Source organism: Zootermopsis nevadensis, unplaced genomic scaffold (assembly GCF_977971745.1).
Source record: "Zootermopsis nevadensis isolate Lab colony 2312 unplaced genomic scaffold, Znev_1.0 Znev_ptg000008l, whole genome shotgun sequence".
Taxonomy (NCBI): Eukaryota; Metazoa; Arthropoda; class Insecta; order Blattodea; family Termopsidae; genus Zootermopsis; species Zootermopsis nevadensis.
In genome coordinates, this window is record NW_028259140.1 from 15,696,804 (window position 1) to 15,715,874 (window position 19,071).

The following is a 19,071-nucleotide window of genomic DNA, read 5'->3' on the forward strand; positions in this document are numbered from 1 at the left end:
GATTGATAAGAGTTAGAAGTACGAGGGTCGCTCATTAAGTAATGCCCCATATTTTTTTCCTCAGAATATATTTATTCAAGATGGCTGAAATTTAGTGACAATATAAATCAATGTTTCCTTTACACATACTATTTTTCCACATAGTCCCCATCAACTTGTACGGTTTTACGCCAGCGTGGAACAAGTGCATGCATGCCCTGCCGGTACCAGCTCTTGTCCTGTGCACGTAGCCATGTCCTCACTGCTTGAATTACGCTCTCGTCATCTTCAAACCTTGTTCCGCGGATAGCATCTTTGAGTGGCCCAAAGAGATTGAAGTCGGAGGGTGGATGGGGCAGCACCGTCCAACCCAATTTGGTGATTTCTTCCCGGGTTCTCAGACTTGTGTGAGGGCGTGCATTGTCGTGCAGGAGCAAAATTTCTGCTGGATGCTTGTGAGGCCGAACTCGTCGGAAACGCTTCTTGAGGGTTTCAGGGTCCTGATGTACGCGTTTGAATTGATGGTCGCACCTCTTGGCATCACATCCACAAGAATGACCCCATCACTGTCCCAAAAGACAGTCATCATGACTTTTCCGGCGGAGGGAGTTGTCTTGAATTTCTTCTTTCTCGGTGATTGAGGATGATGCCAATCCATTGACTGCCTTTTTGTCTCCCGCTCAAAGTGGTGTATCCAGGTTTCGTCACCTGTAATGATCCCTCAGCATCAAAACACTCCAACAATTCAGAAGAAATTGTTTTCCTTTGAATCCTGTGGTCTGCTGTGAGACTTCGTGGAACCCATCTTGCGCACACCTTCGAATATGCAAGAGCCCGGATAATTGCAATTACACTTCCATTGCTAACTGAAAGCTGTTGGGCCAATTGTCGAGTTGTGACGCGCCGATCCTCACGAATAATGGCATCCGCGCGGTTCAACATGTCTGGAGTGGTGGCTGTGGCAGGACGCCCAGAGCGCGGCAGATCACGGAGCTCGGTTTCTTCACTTCCTGAAGCTTTAACTCTCTTAGCCCAGCGACCAACGGTGCTCCTATCGACTGCACAGCTTCCATACACAGCACACAAACGTTTATGAATGTTCACCACCGTTTCTTTTTCAGCAACAAGGAATTCAATTACAGCTCGTTGCTTGTAACGAGAGTCGTTCACAGACGCCATTTTAACAGTTCACTACAGCTCCGCCATCGGTTGGATTCATTTGAAACTCCGTACACGAACGCGAGAAACATCAAATCTCAAGCATGTAAAAGTACACTTTTCTATCTTCATTATTGGCTGAGAAAAAAAATGTGGGGCATTACTTAATGAGCGACCCTCGTATTAGGAAGGAAACAGTGTGATTAAAAGAAATGGGGGAAAGATGGAATTTTGAGGTGCAAGAAAGTTTTCTTCATATTTTCCTGTAGGTGTGCTAATGTTGGACACGGCTTACGAAAGATTGTCCACGTGAAATTCCTATAGGCTGATGAAGCTGATTAAGAGATTCAGATGTGTTCCCTGTCGGAGTAGATTTACTGAACAGGATCTGCTGTAATATGTTCTGAACAGTGAGGACACAATGGGAGCTGAAGGTACAGAAGCAGGAGCACTCCGATTGAAAAGTGCCATGACAAAGAAGAAAGGGGAACAAGAAACGGAATGTACTTCAAGAGGTATATTTGCGAGGAAATTGATGCGTAGAAGGAATCTTTGGTCAGACAAGGGTTATGTAGAGTGGTGGACTCCAGTAATGATGCAGATTCTTGACAGAGGAAAAGTAACTTAAGGACTATGGTGGTTGTAGTTTCTGGGTGGATATACAGCAGATGTTTTGAATTTCATAATTTGTCACAGGAAATTGATTCAGAGGTTATGTAAGGAGCTGCAAGAATATCAAACCAAATGGAGGCAGTACTTGGAAAGGATTTGTGCAGTGTGGGGTGTTCAGGTGAATCGTTAGATAGGTTTTGATTTTCGATCAGAGGCAATAATTAACTCAGCCCAGAGTTCTTCCTTCTGCAAACCTCATCATGATCAAAATTCTACAGTACCAACTTAAAGTTCTTCTTGAGTGAACTTCTAGAGGTCTTGCTCACTTGTTTGTGGAGAGCATCTCACCCCAACAGCTACAGATGTGTAAAAAGTATTGAATTCCATTTAGGAAAACTGCCTTCACGTTGTCTTGCTGGTTTTAAAAAACTGAAGTTTCAGTTTCATCGTATGGTGCAAGAATAAATTTTGTTCTGGTTTTGAAGATGATTTACATGAACCAGGATAGCTCAGCTAGTTTAGTGACTAGGATACTGATGCAGACTGCAATTTAGCCACTGGGGCAGGATGTCTCTCTTCCCTGTAACATTAAAACTGTGTCGCACCAAACTATTCAATGGATACTGGGGTTTATTCCTCTGGTATAAAACTGCAGGGCTTGAAGGTACTCAACTCCATCTTGTGCCAAGGTTAAGAACATGAGAAGACACTTTCAGACATAACGCTTGTTCTGCTTAATTAATGACCCACAACAACTTCACCTGTATTACTGTTAACAGAAATGGGGGTTATTGAAAGATGTTTTGTCTGTTGAACATTACAATTTGTTCATTGAATATGGTTGGCTAATGATGTGTGTAGCTCAAATGTAACTTGTGGAAGATAAAACCCCTATATCCACCTGTGCAAAGGTGGTCCTATTTTGAGTTCTGGGTTCTGTGAATGTCGTGATGGCTGCCTTCTGGAATGTTGCACTGTGTCCCGGCAGTTGTGAGCTTGGATTGACAAGGTTCTGACTGACAGTTCATAAGTTTTAAGAAAAGTGACTTAAAAGTTTTATAACTTATGCAGTTATTGCCTCGTCCCTTTCAAAGTTTTCATCATAATTAGTGGAAGTATGCAATAGCATTAACTCTTATTTTTAATTTGGTAATAAGTATGTAACATACACTCAGCTATAAGATATAGGTTACAGTGCAATAACATTTAATGTTTCAGATTTTCATAGTACTCAGAAAATTGGGTCTCTTCTGTTCATATCAAATTATTTGAAAGAAAACAAATTGGCTAAAAATTTACATTCAGTATATTCGTATCTGTACTGTATAATAATTAACTAGGGCATTTTATGTGAGGCATGTATATAAATGATCTCAACCTGCGCTATGTAACCTAAACATATTTCTTGTGATTGTAGGAATTCCATGTAACTGGTCCCATTTGAATTTATTTTAAACTTGCATTATTTTTAATTATACCACTGTGTAACATCTATTTCAGTAGTAACCCTGGGTACCTTTTAATTAATTCTCTTTTGACTTCTGTTTTGAATAACATGTAAAAGTTGGCCTGAGGATGGTACAATTGTACCAAAACATTTGCCAGCATCAAAATAAAGGGACAAATTTTAGAACATTAACCCTTTGAAGATGAAAATTGTCTAAATAGAATTTCAGAATTCAAAACTGTGGAGAAAAAACAAGTCTTTACTAGCACAAAGATTAGCTTGTTAACGCAGTTTAAGAAAGTTTAAAGTAAGAATTGTATGAAACTCAAATATAAAATGAGTTACTGACTCTTGAAGCACACGGATCATGCAGTTACCATTGGACTTCAGTAGTTTTATGTGAATTGAAGATGCTAGTTACTATACATCAAGGAACACGAATGCTAATAAAAAGAAAATAAGAATGTTCCAAATAGCTACAAAAGTTATAGAATGCAGCCTGTTTTTGCACCCCCCTTCTTCAATGTAAATATTTTGTAAGCAGCATTTGTTTCTTGATAAAATGAATGCTACAGATACCAAAATTACTAGAATCAGAATAGTATTTTTGATACAAAAAGTATTGAAGTTTTTGGTTAGCTAGTTGCAGGAGATCATACTCTTATTTGCATATAAATCCCATCTGGCATTTGCTCTGATAATATTGCTTGTTCATGGCTTGTGCCCCCTTCAAAATCCAAATTTCACGCCGTGCTAATATTTGTTTTTATTTTAATGAGGTGGTTAGGTTGGTTCAACTCATTCCATATCATCTCGATTGTGGTAAATGTTTCTCGAATTCTACCTGGTGGCATTAATGGGAACTAAGATCGGCCGTTTGATGTATCTAGTTCCATCTCGTAGTAACCATTGGAACTACTTGGAGTTGCTGATTGGCATATATTTGGGTTTATATGCGCTTAACAGAGTTTAACTTTCACGTTTCCCTCTGTGGGTTAAGGCGTTGTTGTAGGTTGGGTATGTTTGTGACACAAGGTGGCCCTACTTTGAAACGTGTATGGACGTTTGGAAAAATGAGAAAAGTTTTATGCTCCTGTCGTCGCTCAAATTTGATTTAAATATATCCTTACGAAACAGAGTTATACTTGTCGCCACAACGTAAGAGTATGTATGGTCATTCTTGAAATCTTTAAAGATTACTATTGTTTTATTTTGCAGACGCTGTAAATAAGCAGTAGATTATTTCGGAATTGCTTGCATTGCTGAGTGACGTGTCAAGCATCTTTGATAACTACAAAACATTGTATCAGATTTGTGTTGATACAATACCAACACCAAAAGATGTCTTGAAGTAAGTTTGGGAATGCCTTAAACGGTTAAGTGGAATGCTTAAACTAGTAATGAATTTTCAGTATTCAGTACTTTTTGTGATGTACAAAGTAATACTTCACCCAATAAGTGTAATTTGAATTCTCACAGTGGTGAAAATGATGATCATTTGAGTTGTGATGCGAGTTCCATGTTCATATCACTTCACTTTAGGTCTTTTCAGAATAATTTATTGGACTTTTCCAATAAATAGAACTGTTTCCTTTCTAATACTGGTTTTAAAAGCTACTTAGGTTTATCCAAGACTAGAAACTGTTATTTACAGAGTTGTATTCAAAGGTGGGGCTTACAGGTTTATAGATTCCCACACTTGACAGATATGGAAAGAAATGTAAAATGTTGCTTTTGCTGTCATTACGTTTTTACAAAAGACAAAAGTTGATGACGAATGGGTTGGACCAGCATTTTTATCAACTGTAGTAAATTGTAAGTTTTCTTAATTAATTTATAAGAAAAAATTCCTGGTTTTAGTCCTACATATTCTACTACATGTATAGCGAGTAGTTTTAAATTAAGAAAAAGACACTTAGAACTCCAAGTACCCATGGATTGAAGATTTCTGTCTTCTGGGATGTTGTGCCTCCGTCATCACGGCAATCGGCCTGATGATGGAGGCAGTATGACCTCTGAAACGTTGGTAAACATCGACCAGACTACACAGCGCAACAACCCAGAAGACAGAAATCTTCATACTCATCGCCCTGATGATGGAGGCAGTATGACCTCTGAAACGTTGGTAAACATCGACCAGACAACACAGTGCAACAACACAGAAGACAGAAATCTTCATATTCATCGCCCTGATGACGGAGGCAGTATGACCTCCGAAACGTTGGTAAACATCGACCAGACAACACAGCGCAACAACCCAGAAGACAGAAATCTTCATACTCTGATGACGGAGGCAGTATGACCTCTGAAACGTTGGTAAACATATACCAGATTACACAGCGCAACAACCCAGAAGACAGAAATCTTCAGACTCTGATGACGGAGGCAGTATGACCTCTGAAACGTTGGTAAACATTGACCAGACTACACAGCGCAATAACCCAGAAGACGGATATCTTCATACTCACCGCTGTGAGAACCTCAAGTCTTACATAGCTTTACTCTGTTATATTACCAGGGCGTTCAAGTTTATTTGAACTGATGTTTGTCATCTTTCTCCTGTGTGATGTACGTAAAGTGGGAAATATTTTGGTTGCACGGAAGGCCGGATTAGTTGCCAGTAGGTTATTAATGTGGTGTAGAGTGCCTTCGTAGTAAGAATTAATACTGGTCTCTCAATGCGGATGTTTATTTCTGTACATGGTTTTGTTTCAGGTAGGCGTGAATGCAAGCATATGGGATACTCCAGCCGTTACGCAGGTTCGAGTCCATCATTACTACGGAGGTAGGAAGACTTTGCTCCGGGAGCTGACATGACCATTGTGCATGATGGACACAATTCATCAGGCGATGCGGTTGGGATGACCCACAGACACGTAGTGGCAGCCTCAGTTTTTGTGACTTGCTTGTAGAAATTCAGTAGCTGTTGATTTAAATTTGTGTAAGCGCTTATCGCAGTGAACAAGGTAGAAGTAAGTAGCTAGAGTTACAGGTTGCAATGTTGGTTATGTGGCCACTGCACCACAGTTGCACACTTTAGATTCCTAGTGACAAGGTATCGGGTGTTCGTAGCATGCCTCACAATGCCACAAGGAAGACCTCAGGCCCTCGTGTGATCTCCTTGCTTTCGGAGGAGGTGTATGGTTATAGATTTAGTGTGAGTGCCTTGTCTGTCTCAAAGAGGAGTTTGAGATGAGGGGATGTGCTGAGTGGCAACTTTCATGTGAACTGTATCTGTAGTGTGTGTGGACTGGTGTGAAGGTGTCACACGAAGACATGGCAGACCAATTTGTCTGAATATCAGTGTTTCAGAAGATCAGTTGTGTGCGTGTTGGGAAAGCAGCTTATTTTGGAGTTGGAGATGTGAAGAACGAGACAGAATGAAGCACCTGGAGTGTTTGTGACTTGGATAAGGAAGTGCAGTATTCAGGTATGTTAGAGAGTAGAGTTTATTTACATTCCATAGATCCTTCTTAGGACTAAACCAAAGGATGCAGAACAAATCATTTCATACAATATACATAAACTTGAGGACTTCATTCAATATACATAAACCTCAGTACTTTTGACACAATTACAAGAACGTGTTTCACATGTGAATGTACATAACGTTCAGATTTTGGAATTCAAGTATGAAAGATAATTTCAATGCAGGCTTGAATTCATTTATATCATAATTTAGAGTTTTAATTGTTGGTGGAAGATTATTAAATAACTTGATACGCATATAGTACGTTCCTTTTTGACGTTTATTAGGGTTAGCATAGATTATACAAAAATTATATGCTTGTAATTAATTTTTATTTCAGTGTTGTTGCGATTTGTCAAACTTGTTTCCACTTGCAAAATAAAAGTCTAGGTGTCCATGAAACCCAAAGGTTCTGGAAATAAATATGACATGCGCCCTGATGTGGAGAAAAGGTGTTTAGAGTATTACAGTAAGTTTAGTACGTGAAAGTATTATAACAATGCCGCGTGGAAGTTACTGTAACTAAAACATTTGACTTCCCTTACCAGTGAATCTGGCCTGCGTGTTGATGTGTTGTCACTCGTTATAACTTGAAACTGTTGCTTGTGTTTTCCAGGTCGTGGAGACAGCATTTAGTGCTCTGAAGTCAAGCACGACGGATCCGTTCTACCGTCGTCAGTGGTGGGAAATAATTTGCTGTTTCTTGGTGGCATCCCTGAATTTTAATGATGATGAGAATAGAGTGCAGCAGCTGTTCTCCTGTCCAAGGTATATAAGAGCAGTTGGAGTCAGAAGAATATTGTCAAACTAACCTCATTCTTGATATTAAAATAGTGTACAAAATAAAAGATGTTTTTCCAGCCTGATGGTACTACCAAGACATAACAGATTGTTAATCACTGGCTTTTCAATGCAGAATTGTAAACGAGTCCCAAAGCAGTCTATGAGGCACTGGTATAGATTTTTCTCTGAGCACCCAGAACTCATTATTTACTTGTCATTATCAGCGGCTTTGACAGTGAGGCAGTTAGAGGCTATAACACAATTAGTTTGGGTTTAGTATCCTGCCAGTACCAGGAGGCTTCTACAAGTAATGTATTTCTTTGTCATATCATAAACCCAGATTTCCCATTTGCTCTGTCCCTCGTACATCAGTTGCTGATTTAGGAAGCAGCTACTGCATTGGCCACTGTTGTGACCAACATTTTGTACATTGAACATTAGGATGTGAGTGTAATTATCTGTACTCATTGTGATTCGCTGTTGCAGTTTTGATGATCCACATGTGGAGATCTCCGCAGTCCATGGGATTCCCTACAGATTGCAGGACAAGCAAGCCAGAGCCACTCACCAGACGGCAGTCACAGCCAAGTTCATCCATTTGAGTAAATTGTTTAATAAACTTCTTTTCTGAATTATAATGCCATTATTGAAAGAAGAAGAAAGTGTTGAAGACCTTTTTTCCTGAAAAGTAGTAAATGGTTTTAATGAAATAAAGAACTTGTCTATTTCTTCTATTGAGACTACAAAGAAACAATGAAGAACGTGATTTTTCTTTGCCAGTGTAAGGAACCACATTTTGAGGCTGACCTCCACATAGTTCTATAATTGAGAATGCATGGAGTTTACCTCCATGCTCCCAATGCCTCATGGCATTGCTCTTAGTCACAAGGATAACTTCAGCTGATATAGTGAACCATTAAATGTTTAAAAATCATAATCGGTGTTGGTTTTCTGTAAGTCCAAGTGGTGATAAACCCAAAGACCACTGTGAGAACCTGAAATCTCTCTTAAAACCATATTTAGTATGTGAACTGGTTGAAAGCGTCTGACATACTTATTTCTGCTTCATATCTGGAAAAACCAGTAAGGCCTGTTGTGTATGTTGGTAGGAGTGTTTGTTGCTGCAGCCATGAAAGAGTTATGACGGTGTTCCTTGTTTGTCACTACACAATGGTGGCGATATCACAGGAAGCTGGTGAGTTCAGTTTTATAAATTTAGACTGTTCAACATTGAAACAATTTATATTACTGATGGTGAAGTTACCACCTTTGCTTCCAGAAGGCATTATAAAGTGGCATTACTGATGGTGATATGGAAAATAAATCTAATTGATACGGCTACCTCTTGCCCTTTGTCGGTTGAATTCACCTTAGTAGTAGAAGTGCTACAGATGTTGGCTGTGTGGTAGTGGCTTGCCATTTCTTAATCTTTCATTTACATTTTATTTCTTCATGACATCAAAACAGGCGAATCTGAAGGGCATGGACCGACTGGTGTTTATAGACTCCCTTGCTGTCATAATGGGGCGTGAGGAGAGGGAGCCGTGTAAGCCGGGACACCTGGCACTTGTTCTTTTCTTGGAGACAGCGATCAACATCCTCGGCTCCAAACAGACGGCAAGCGAATCCACTGAATCAGTGGCAACGGAAGTTGCGTGGGACTGACGTGATGTGTGTGAGTTGTAGAGTTTGTAGTTGCAGTATTATGACGTGTGGAATAATGGCCCACTTGGCGAATGTTTTAAATTTGCTGGGGGGGAGGAAAGAAAGGCTCCAGTATGAATCTGTAAGCGAGGGAGTTTAGAATTTGTCAGGTCGCTGGTCGTGACCCGTATTTAAAGTTAACTTGTGAATGGGTTTGTAATGAACTTGACAGAATTTGTCTTCTGAAAATGGAAGGTGCTTGTTCATTGGCTAAGGTAGGAGTGTTAACTGCTTGGTGAAGTAAAACTGTGTGTTCTTAGAAGAGTGTGATGTCTTGATTTCTTGAATGTGAATGTATTTTCTCTTTCTAGGAGTAGCAGATTACGAGAAACAGAATGATCCTTCAGATTCTACTGAGCACCATGCTGTTTGTCACGTGACCTGTGTACTGCTAGCCAGAGAAGCATTGAAGTACGTGCGGCAACAGTTGGCAGACCGACTTGATGTCAGAAGATTAAACCTGCTGGGACAAAGAAGGAACCTCGTATCCGCAAGAGACTGATATCAGTCTGAACTAGGCATTCGTTGTGTGAGTACATGAGCATTAGAATGTATTTGATGTGGTTGTCATGTGAGAGAGATGAGTCTGTCCAATTTTATTAGGTACTTTAGATGTTGTGACTATAAGTATGATAGTTGATATGTCGAAAGACGTAAATGTGGTGAGGGATTGGCATTATTGCAGTATCTGTGGTACGCTGGAGGCATTCATGATATTGTTCGTAGGATATCAGAATGTGAGGTTTATTTATCCTTTTTAGACGTGGGTGGTGACTGTGAAGTGATTTTGTTAATGAGAGGTTTTGTTACACGTGAGATGTGTGCAGTGCTGAGGAGCCTTTAATATGGTCTGTTTACTAATTAATAAGTGAGCATTTGCCAGTGTAACTAATTTTGTTTTGTGCACAGTGAGCGGAGCTGCTGGGATATTTTCTGTGCTTTTGGTTAATTTTGAGAGTTTGCTGTGTTGAGCAAGAGGATATGTTATAAAACTTGTAAGTTTGGGGTGTGGTGTTTGTTATGAATTTGGATTGGCTTGCAAAAATGGAGATGACTGTCAGGTTCCATTTATTTGACACTTACCATATGTTGAGAGTTGTCAGGTATCAGTTTTATGGACGTGTGATGAGGCTCAGTATTACTTCTGGTATATTTCGTGGTTGGGGGTGTGGTAAGGGGATTTGCATTAGGATCGAGGAGTGGTGTGGTTGGTTGGAACCAAGTATAGATATGCAGTGCCACTTATGTGGGTCACAATGTACCAGTGGTGGTGTTTGTCAGGATTGTTATTTTATGTGTGTAAAATGGTTGTGAAGAGTTCTTGGCTTAGGAAAGACTAATTTGTTAGTGTTGTCAGTCAGATTGTTTATGGGAAGAATGTAGAGATTGTGTTTTTGTGTGTGTGAGAGTGAGAGAGAGAGAGAGAGAGATAGAAAGACAGGCAGAAGTTATTGACCATTTAGTTTGGTTAAAGATTGTTGGCCTGGAAATGAAATGATATGTCTGTTTGGTGTTGGTGGACCACCTTGGCTGCTCCCTCATAAATATATTTTTGCATAACCCCCTCCTTCTCTCATCTTTGGCTCCCATATCCACCCACTTCGACCCTCTCTAATTTTTTAGAGGGCAGAAATCGGGAAGGAAATGCATACAATACAAAACCTGTGTCTCCCCTCCTTTCATTTCTAGAACTTATTACTACTGTAAGAATCTGTGCTGAAATGGAAGGGAGAGGACTTTAAGTGATACAGCTCTTTTGCCGGATGTTTGTTAAAATATTAGAGTGTTTGAGCTGTCTGCGAGTGAAGATTCCTTTGCGTATGAATCTTGGAGGTAGAACATAGCTTTGTTTGTTGCACGTTTTATTGATCTTGTTATTGGGTATTCAATCAGCATACGATTATCATGTTGAAGGGGTCCCAGGATCTTAATAATCATTGTGACCTCAATCAGAAATTGCCGTCAATTCAGTAATCAGCGTGCACTAAAACTCATCTCGTAAAACTGTTTATTGACGTAATGTCAGATACAAAATATTGTTTTGTAGAATGGCCTCTGTGGTAAGTTGCTTTCTTTATTTTGTTGTGTTTCTACTTGTTAAAGTTGTTACATTGAGAGTGCTGCTGCTGGTGTGTCATGGAGAGATGTTTCCTCAAGGTAAGAAATTTTTGGTGGCTCTCCTTTACTTAGTAGGAAATCCCCACGTCCACAGTACAGAGTGTCTAAGTATTTGCGACCGGGTTGGTGGCCCCAGCACCCTGCCAGTTTCTCATAGTAACTAGCTCTTTAGCACTTACAGTCATCATTCCATCATGTTATGTGAATTGGGTGTGGAGCGAGAGAGAGAAGGCAGGCAGTTGTCTTCTGGCAAACTGCTGGTTCTGTGGGAAATGTAAAACAGTGCATTTTGACATGGGGGAAGTCTCACATGCTTCGTGTTTGTGCCATGCATTTTGTTTTACAGACCTGTATGCGTTTCTCAGACATCCTACGTGTTACATTCTGTTAATTGAGAGATAAGAGTCTACCGGGTAACTTAGGACAAGTGTTGCACACAGTTATCAGTATCTATTAAACCATATTACTGCTGACTTCCTTGTTGATCAATGGAATCCATATGGGCGAAATTTCCAAACTGGGCTGACTAATGGGGTTCGCCAATCACGTCATGTGAGCTGATTCTTTGTATTTTCTATAAGTACCGTTTCTTTCGATTTGAAGAATGTTGCCGTTCCAACTTATCCGATGGTCCTCCTCGTAAGCGTGTTCATCATCATGCTTTCCTTCATGACAAATTAATGAAAAATTCCTTCCAAACATTTTCATCACTTTATTTTCCTCCCATTGTCTCACACTTTATCAAACATGTTTTAATGCCAAAAAAGTAATGGTAAGGTGTTTACAACAGTTTGGTTGTTATTATAGCTGGGATAAAACTGAATTTATTGTCTGCACCACTGTCTTGCATGTATTAGAAGACAAATTCATTTACTACATAATCCAAACACTTATTGACCCAGGAGGTGAGACAGCGAGCTACAAAGTACTGTTGCCAGGAAATAATTTTTATAGTATGGGCAGTATATGCTATCTTATCTGCCACCCTTTCCCACTCATCCTAATATTCAATGCTGTGTAATCTGACTTATTAGAAGTATAATTTAATAAACCCTAAATAAATAATTTATTCTCTAATTTTTATTAATGGATGATGTGTTTATTTCTCTGATCCTAAAATATGTTAAGTGTGGTTGCTTGTGCAGATGCGCCACACACAGTGGGGAACATAAAGCTGGTGGTGTACGCAGTTGGAGGGGCTGTTCCAACAGCCATCACAGAGACCGTTGAATGTGAAATGGTCTTACATAGTATCAGACATCGCAGCACACAAGCTGACTCTGCTGTACCATTTGACATGAGTAGAGGATGTGTTCAGACTGGTAAGTACACATTACAAATTACAGCAGTCCGTGGTCCATCTGGGAACATAACGTAACATTCATGGCAGTTTAGAACTAATGAACTACTGTAGAAAATAATCCTTGAGCTTTATAGCGTACCATTTGTATTATGATGAAATTAGTTTTTATGTGTATATTAACAACTGACACTTTGGTACCAAAACCAAAGGACTCAATATTGCAAATTCCAAAGGCTACGATTGGACATGATTTTGAACGAATTCAATCAACCTCAAATTTTTAGTACTGCTTACCTGATATCCAGTTTAACATCCTACCTTCCAGTTCTTCATCACAAGTTATCGTTTTCCATCACATATCTCCACTAGTATTCTTTATACATTTTTGTCACCCCATCCTAACTTATTCTTCCTCCTATGATGTGTCTGCTTGCTTTATGGGTCATTATACAAAGCCTCCTCCCGAGGCTTTGCTATGTGTTGAAACCAGTTTCAGTCTACTACTGGTTTGCTGGACCTATCGCAGCTTTGCGAGAACACCATTTGCCATCCTTCTGGGCTTTCATATCTACATTAGATGTGTCAGGGACTAATTCCCCACTTTGCATCACCCCAGTTGGCACTTCCCTACTTGATGAAAATAAAACTGTAATGGGTCAACAGTAAACAGACAATTTTGTTGTAACCATTTTATAAACATAATTTATGTTGAGATTCAACATATTCAAAAGTAATTAATATAAAATTTGTAGGAGAAAGTAGTTAATTTGGTGATGTACCTTAAGGTCTCCTAAGCCATGCACTTGGAAGTAATTTAGACAGCCAAGTAGACTGTATTTTAAGTTCACAACAGTTGCTTTTACAACCAACTGTTTTTGAGAAAATTATGAATATGATAATTCTGGTTATGTACAGAAAATTATATGGTGATTGATCCAAAAAATATTTAGTTTGACGTCAGTTTCATGCACATTGGGGTACTAATTCTGACGAAAATTAAAATCGCTCAGAAGTTTTAGAAAAACCTCAAATACGAAATCATTGAAATTTTGCAAAGTATAGCCAGCTTTTCGAGAACAAACGTGAACAGATGGATGGTCACAAACTCGGCATTTTATACATTGTGCAAGGAATGCATATAAAAGTGATGTGCAACCTTTACAGATTTGACAGAAGAAACGAGTTTGAAGCCCTTTTTTCAAGTGGCATGTATCAATCTTCTACAAGTTTCAATTACAGGCATCTTCAGTAATTCTGGTGATTCAGGAAGACACTGTCATCATGTGGTGATTCTTTGGTCATGACTGTAACATATGTCTTATGGTGACAACCCATGAACATAACACCCTTTCCTTTATTGCGTACTTATTACATTATAATTTATGCATTGATGAATGTATTGAATGGAAGAGTATGAGTTCTTCCAGGATCATGTTTCTTTCTGTTTGTAACTCATTTTTCTGCGGTATTATTGGATATTTTTATATAGGATTATAAAGTGTATACATTGCACAGAGCTAGCAGTCAAGGACACAGTTACAAACCCATCGCATGCAAGTTCGACCTGCCATTTGATTCAGCTGTGACAGACTGGCTAAACTATACTTAAAGGAAAATGGATAAAGGGCTTTCCTTGATTTCAACAGTCAAAAGTGTACATTGTGAGAAGCCAGCCTATCAGAGATGTTCTCTGAGGGGTGAAGCCTCATACGTAGAAGGGACTGACTGAAATCTTCCAGTGAGTTGTGAGGAATTTTAAATCAAATCAGAAACTGAGAAGGTTGTTTTAGAAGCTGTGGTCTTCCAAGATTTTTAAACATACACATGTTTGGATACCAGTTATTAAACAGAGCAGATGTCTCTTCATAAATCAATCAAATTTATGACTATAAAAGAATTTTGGAACCAACTTTAAGAAATTATAATATATGAATAGTTCATAAATAAACTGAGGCAAGCAGTTTAAAATTTGGGTCAGGTTAATTTGAGGTTTTTGAGGTTGCAGTACATTAAGCTTTATGAACATTTATTTGTATTTGATAAATTATGAGTGAGTGTGTTGTATGGTGGAATGTATGAATTCAAGTTGTGATAGTTAACAGGCAAGTGTATCCAGTTTTAAGAGGCATTCTGTTTATAATAGAAAAGGGACCAGTCATGATGATACCTTACTCCTCATCAAAACCACATTCAACCCTGATTTAGCACGTCCATCGTTGACATTTACTAATCTATTTCTGTAATATTAAAGGTAGGAAGACTGTATACAAGGTTGGATATCATTTGTATGAGGTTCAAATTGGCAACAACCACCAAAAAATATGAGTGCAATTGCTTTTTATTCGCAAGAAAATAGTAAAAAAGTACTTTTGTATATTTAACAAGCAATATATTCCATAGGGCACAGCCATTGAGAAGCTGCTGGTAGGCTCGGCTAGTCAAGGTATTGTCTTCTCTTTATGAAAATGATTGTCTAGTTTGCTGTAGCTCAGCCAGTCCCTACCCTGCACCAGACCATTCCAATCCACGTTTTACTTCCCTAAAATATTTTTTAATATTGGCCTATACTAAGCAACAGTTAAAAATGTAGTGTTTCATATTGTAATCTTTGTGTCTTTAGATGGAAAAATGAGTCCATTGGGTAGGACTGTCTGAAAAAATACACGAATATATGCGGCATATCACCATCTTAAGTTTGTGTTATACAGCCAGGTTCACCAATTTCCAGTTTGGTGCACCACTTTTGTTAGCTGAGCCTCACTGATGTGTGAAGGCATACAATGCATGAAATTAGTAGAGTGAAGATCGTTTTTAAGAATTATTTCACGATTAGTTTACAATGTACTTTTCTGAAAAAATGAAACTAATTTATGGCAGATATTTTAAATATGTACATTTGGTTCTCTTTGGTTGGCACGATGCTCCTTGTTCCGCGTAGCTGCATCCGTTTATACTCGTGACTTGGTAGCCTGGTGTTGGAAGATAGTTATGTCGTAATAAAATATAGATTGTATTTAGTGTGGATGATTTTCATTGTAATAGAGTGTGGCAACTGTGATACAGATTATTATTTAAGTGACTGTGTGTACTTATTGTGTTGGCTTCTATTTTACGAACGCTTAAAAATGTCGGTCGAGAATTGGGTAAATATGAATTGTTTGCACAATCGCGTGCTGCATAAAATTCACCATCTCTTGTGGAGTAGAAGATTCCAGAGTCTTGCAGTGTGCATTATGTTAATACAATATGAAACGTGTTATTATGAAGGGTTATTTTTGCTGTTAGAGATTAAGGTGGGTTTGAATCCAGATTCACTATTTTTCTGTTTATTTTGTGTTGGGCTTATGTTTAGGTGAAGGATGCTGCTATATGTAGGCCTACACAAAATCGCGTTTCGTGTTTGAAATTTGCAGGAGGATAATGTACACTGAATTATCTCTGTTCCATCATAATCTGTATTTGGTCTTGAGATGTGAATTCAAGCAACACACTTAAAAATGTTTAATATAAGATTTGTATAAATTATTGAAATGTGAGAAGAGACTAGTAGGTTATACAACAATTCTCTCTCAAATGATAATTTTTTTAGAAAATTATGAATAAGATACTGCAGGCAGTGTAAATCAATCTGTGTAATAATTTTAAGTTCAGATATGCATCAATTTTTTTAAACTTGTAAAGACAATGCAAATTTATCTGTGATGCTTAACTAAGCACCATGCTATGAAGACGTGGGGGAATTGAGGTATGGTTTCATTCCGTAATTGGATAATGCAACACAGGTTTTTGTCAATACTAGGATTCGATCGTGACTTTAATGTAACATATTAGTAAGCTGATATTTGAGATCCTCAAGGAGAATTTAGAGATTAAGTTGTACTTCTCATTATGCTGGAAGCTGTTCTTCTTATGACATGACAATTCACCTTTCAAGAGGAAATGAAACTCATCAGAAAACATCAGCAATCTAACGTCTTTGCATAAGTTTGTTTTTGCATACTGAATGGTGTTGCTTCCACCTCGAAATTCCTGAAAGAATCCATAACAAACTAACTAAATGGCTTACAGTACTCAAAGGTTCATCAGTGAATTAACCATAGCCCACCACTGAACCCTATCCTGGGCAGTTTTATCTAAACCCCATCATCTCTCCTAGGCCCGAATATCCTCCTCAACACCCTTTCCGATACACACAATCTATGTTCCTTCCTTAGAGTGAGAGACCATGTTTTGCACCCATACAAAACAACAAGGCAAAATTATTGTTTTGTATACTTTAATCTTCAGGTTCCTAGAAATCAGACGGGAAGACAAATTATTTTGAACTGAAAGGTAGCAAGCATTTCCAAAATTTAGTCTCCTACTAACTTCCTCATGAGTATCATTTTGATTTGAGATTGTTTCCAAATATTTTAACTTTGTCGCACTTTCAAAGGATTCATTAGCCACCTTAAGACAATTCTGCCTGCTTGTCTGCTGATGAGATACAAACACACACTTGGTCTTTTCTGAATTGACTTTAGCCCCACCTGTCTACTAGCCTCTAGTAAAACTTCTCTGTTCCTCTTTATTGTTTTTATATCATCTCCCAATAAATTAACATCATCAACATATGCCAGTAGCTGATGTGTCCCATTCAACTGCAAACCTTCATGACTATCTTGAACTTTCCTGATGGTGTATTCTAGTGCAAAGTTAAAGAGAGCAAGGGAGACAAAGCATCTCCCTGTTTTAGACAGTTCTTGGTGGAAAGTTGCTCATATAAATATTTACTTACAGGAATTTTGCAATTTTTTAATTTAATTTAAGCTGTTTTTTTATTGGACTTACTACCTTGATTGGTATACCAAATTTAATGAGAATATTATGTAACACTTCTCTCTTAACAGAGTCATAGGCTTTTTTGAAATCTATGAACAATTGATGTACATTCCCACTGTACTCTTATTTTTTTCCTCTAATATCCATAAGATCTGATCAGTTGTTGATCTGTTACATCTGACCCACACTGATGATTCCCAATAGTTAATGTCACCAGAAAAATGTTTGATAGAATTTTGTATGAGGTTGATAGGAGAGAAATTCCTTGGTAATTACCACGCTCAGTCTTGTCCCCGTTCGTATGAATATGAATAATTATGGATTCCTTCCATTCTTGTGGCATCTCTTGCTTATCATAAATTACCTGAATAAGCTTATGCAACTTTCTGCCTCCTGCTTTAATTAATTCTGCTGGAATTTAATCAATACCTGGAGATTTATAACTTTCAACTTCCCAATGGCTAGTTCAACTTTGTCTAAACTAGGTTCTAGCACCCACAGTTCAGCTGTATATATTTTAATCTTTGCAACATCATCAGTCTCATGAACATTTAAAAGCTAGTTAGAGAAATTTTTCCACCTATTCAAAATTTTGATTGGGTCTGCAAGTAAATTGCCATTATCATCCTTTACCAGTTTATTCTGAGGTTGATATCCTGTCTTAAAATCATTTATGCCTCTGTACAGATCTCTGATATTTTTGTTCTTTCTATTTGTCTCCAGCTCAATAACTTTGCCTTTCAGATATTCCCTTTTTTATTTCTAAAAGTTGTTCTAGCTTCACCTCTCACATTACAAAGATTGTCCTTATTAGTTTGGGTCCAGCAACCATTGAAATTTTGTTTGCCTCCTATGATCGATTAATTTTGAACATTCTTCTTCAAGCCATGGTTTATTTTGCTTTCTCCTGTAGGATCCTAGTTTCTCCTTGGATGAAATTTCGATACAGTCTCTGACATTTTCGCATTCTCTGTTGATATACACACTTTCATCATTTTATCTGTCTCTAATATTTGAAACCCATTCGAAATTTCAACTTCACATTGCTTCTTTACCTCTCCGTAATTTAATGTTTTTTTTAAATCAAATCTTTCTCTGTTGAAATTTTGCTTAGTTCGTCTACTTACTGAAAGCCTCTCCCCCACTTTTGCCACTACCAGATAATGGTCAGTGTCAAAATCTGCTCCTCTGTTTGACCTCGTATAAATTATATTTGTCTGCCTTCTATTGTCTGCTAAAGCACATTGTGTGTACTACCATATAGGGATGTCCAAGTATATTTATGAATATCATGATGTAAACATTTTTGACTGTTTACAATTAGATGTTTTGGTTTAGCAAAGTTTTCTGCTCTAACGCCATTGTCATTACTAATTTCATATGGACTCTTGTTGGTTTGAAAATATCCTCTCTCAGTTTTTGGACTGAAATCTCCAAGCAGAATTTTTATGTGACAGGATGGTGAAACGTTGTTGACCTCACGCCCAGCTCCCAATTTGGAGTACGACCCCTTATCGGCTGTCTGCGACTGCCAAATCAATATATTCGCAGCTAACCTCCAGAACTGGAGGCTGTTCATCCACAACCTGAGGACGGGCCATGCTGGGTGACAGGGACCTACCATACGAGGTATAGTCTGCAATATAAAAACGAGTTTCATTCCAGTTTGTAAAGAGC

The 19,071-nt window shown here is 38.3% G+C and overlaps 2 protein-coding genes across 8 annotated transcripts in view; both read left to right on the forward strand.

Annotated features, from left to right (window-relative positions):
• The first annotated feature begins 1,313 nt into the window (after window positions 1–1,313).
• On the forward strand, window positions 1,314–12,357 carry LOC147874528 (uncharacterized). 4 transcript variants are annotated; one of them, XR_015534043.1, is made up of 7 exons: window positions 1,314–4,547; window positions 5,912–6,626; window positions 7,282–7,433; window positions 7,935–8,050; window positions 8,558–8,643; window positions 8,916–9,123; window positions 9,464–9,604. XR_015534043.1 is itself a non-coding variant. In XM_087344725.1 (6 exons), the coding sequence occupies exons 3-6, from the start codon at window positions 7,391–7,393 to the stop codon at window positions 9,652–9,654; spliced, it is 414 nt and encodes a 137-aa protein (XP_087200851.1). In that variant the 5' UTR covers window positions 1,314–4,547; window positions 5,912–6,626; window positions 7,282–7,390; the 3' UTR covers window positions 9,655–12,357. The 4 variants fall into 4 exon arrangements, 1 of the variants encoding a protein (XP_087200851.1); XR_015534044.1 differs by having other exon boundaries at window positions 9,470–9,577; XR_015534045.1 differs by having other exon boundaries at window positions 8,916–9,065; window positions 9,464–9,515.
• LOC147874529 (uncharacterized) overlaps window positions 11,256–19,071 on the forward strand; it is an 85,426-nt gene continuing 77,610 nt past the window's right edge. The window contains exons 1-3 of one of the 4 annotated variants that reach the window (XM_087344716.1): window positions 11,256–11,309; window positions 12,416–12,592; window positions 18,852–19,023. The gene's annotated coding sequence lies outside the window, so the exon portion shown is untranslated. The other 3 variants (XM_087344715.1, XM_087344718.1, XM_087344717.1) reach the window with 3 other exon arrangements.

What these genes read in the sequence shown, in the direction of transcription:
- LOC147874528 (XM_087344725.1), top strand. Translation starts at nt 7,391, where the DNA reads ATGATGATGAGAATAGAGTGCAGCAGCTGTTCTCCTGTCCAAG. An exon ending in CAGCTGTTCTCCTGTCCAAG is followed by an intron (nt 7,434 to 7,956) that starts GTATATAAGAGC and finishes CCACATGTGGAG; the next exon opens with ATCTCCGCAGTCCATGGGAT. An exon ending in GGCGATATCACAGGAAGCTG is followed by an intron (nt 8,644 to 9,463) that starts GTGAGTTCAGTT and finishes TTCTCTTTCTAG; the next exon opens with GAGTAGCAGATTACGAGAAA.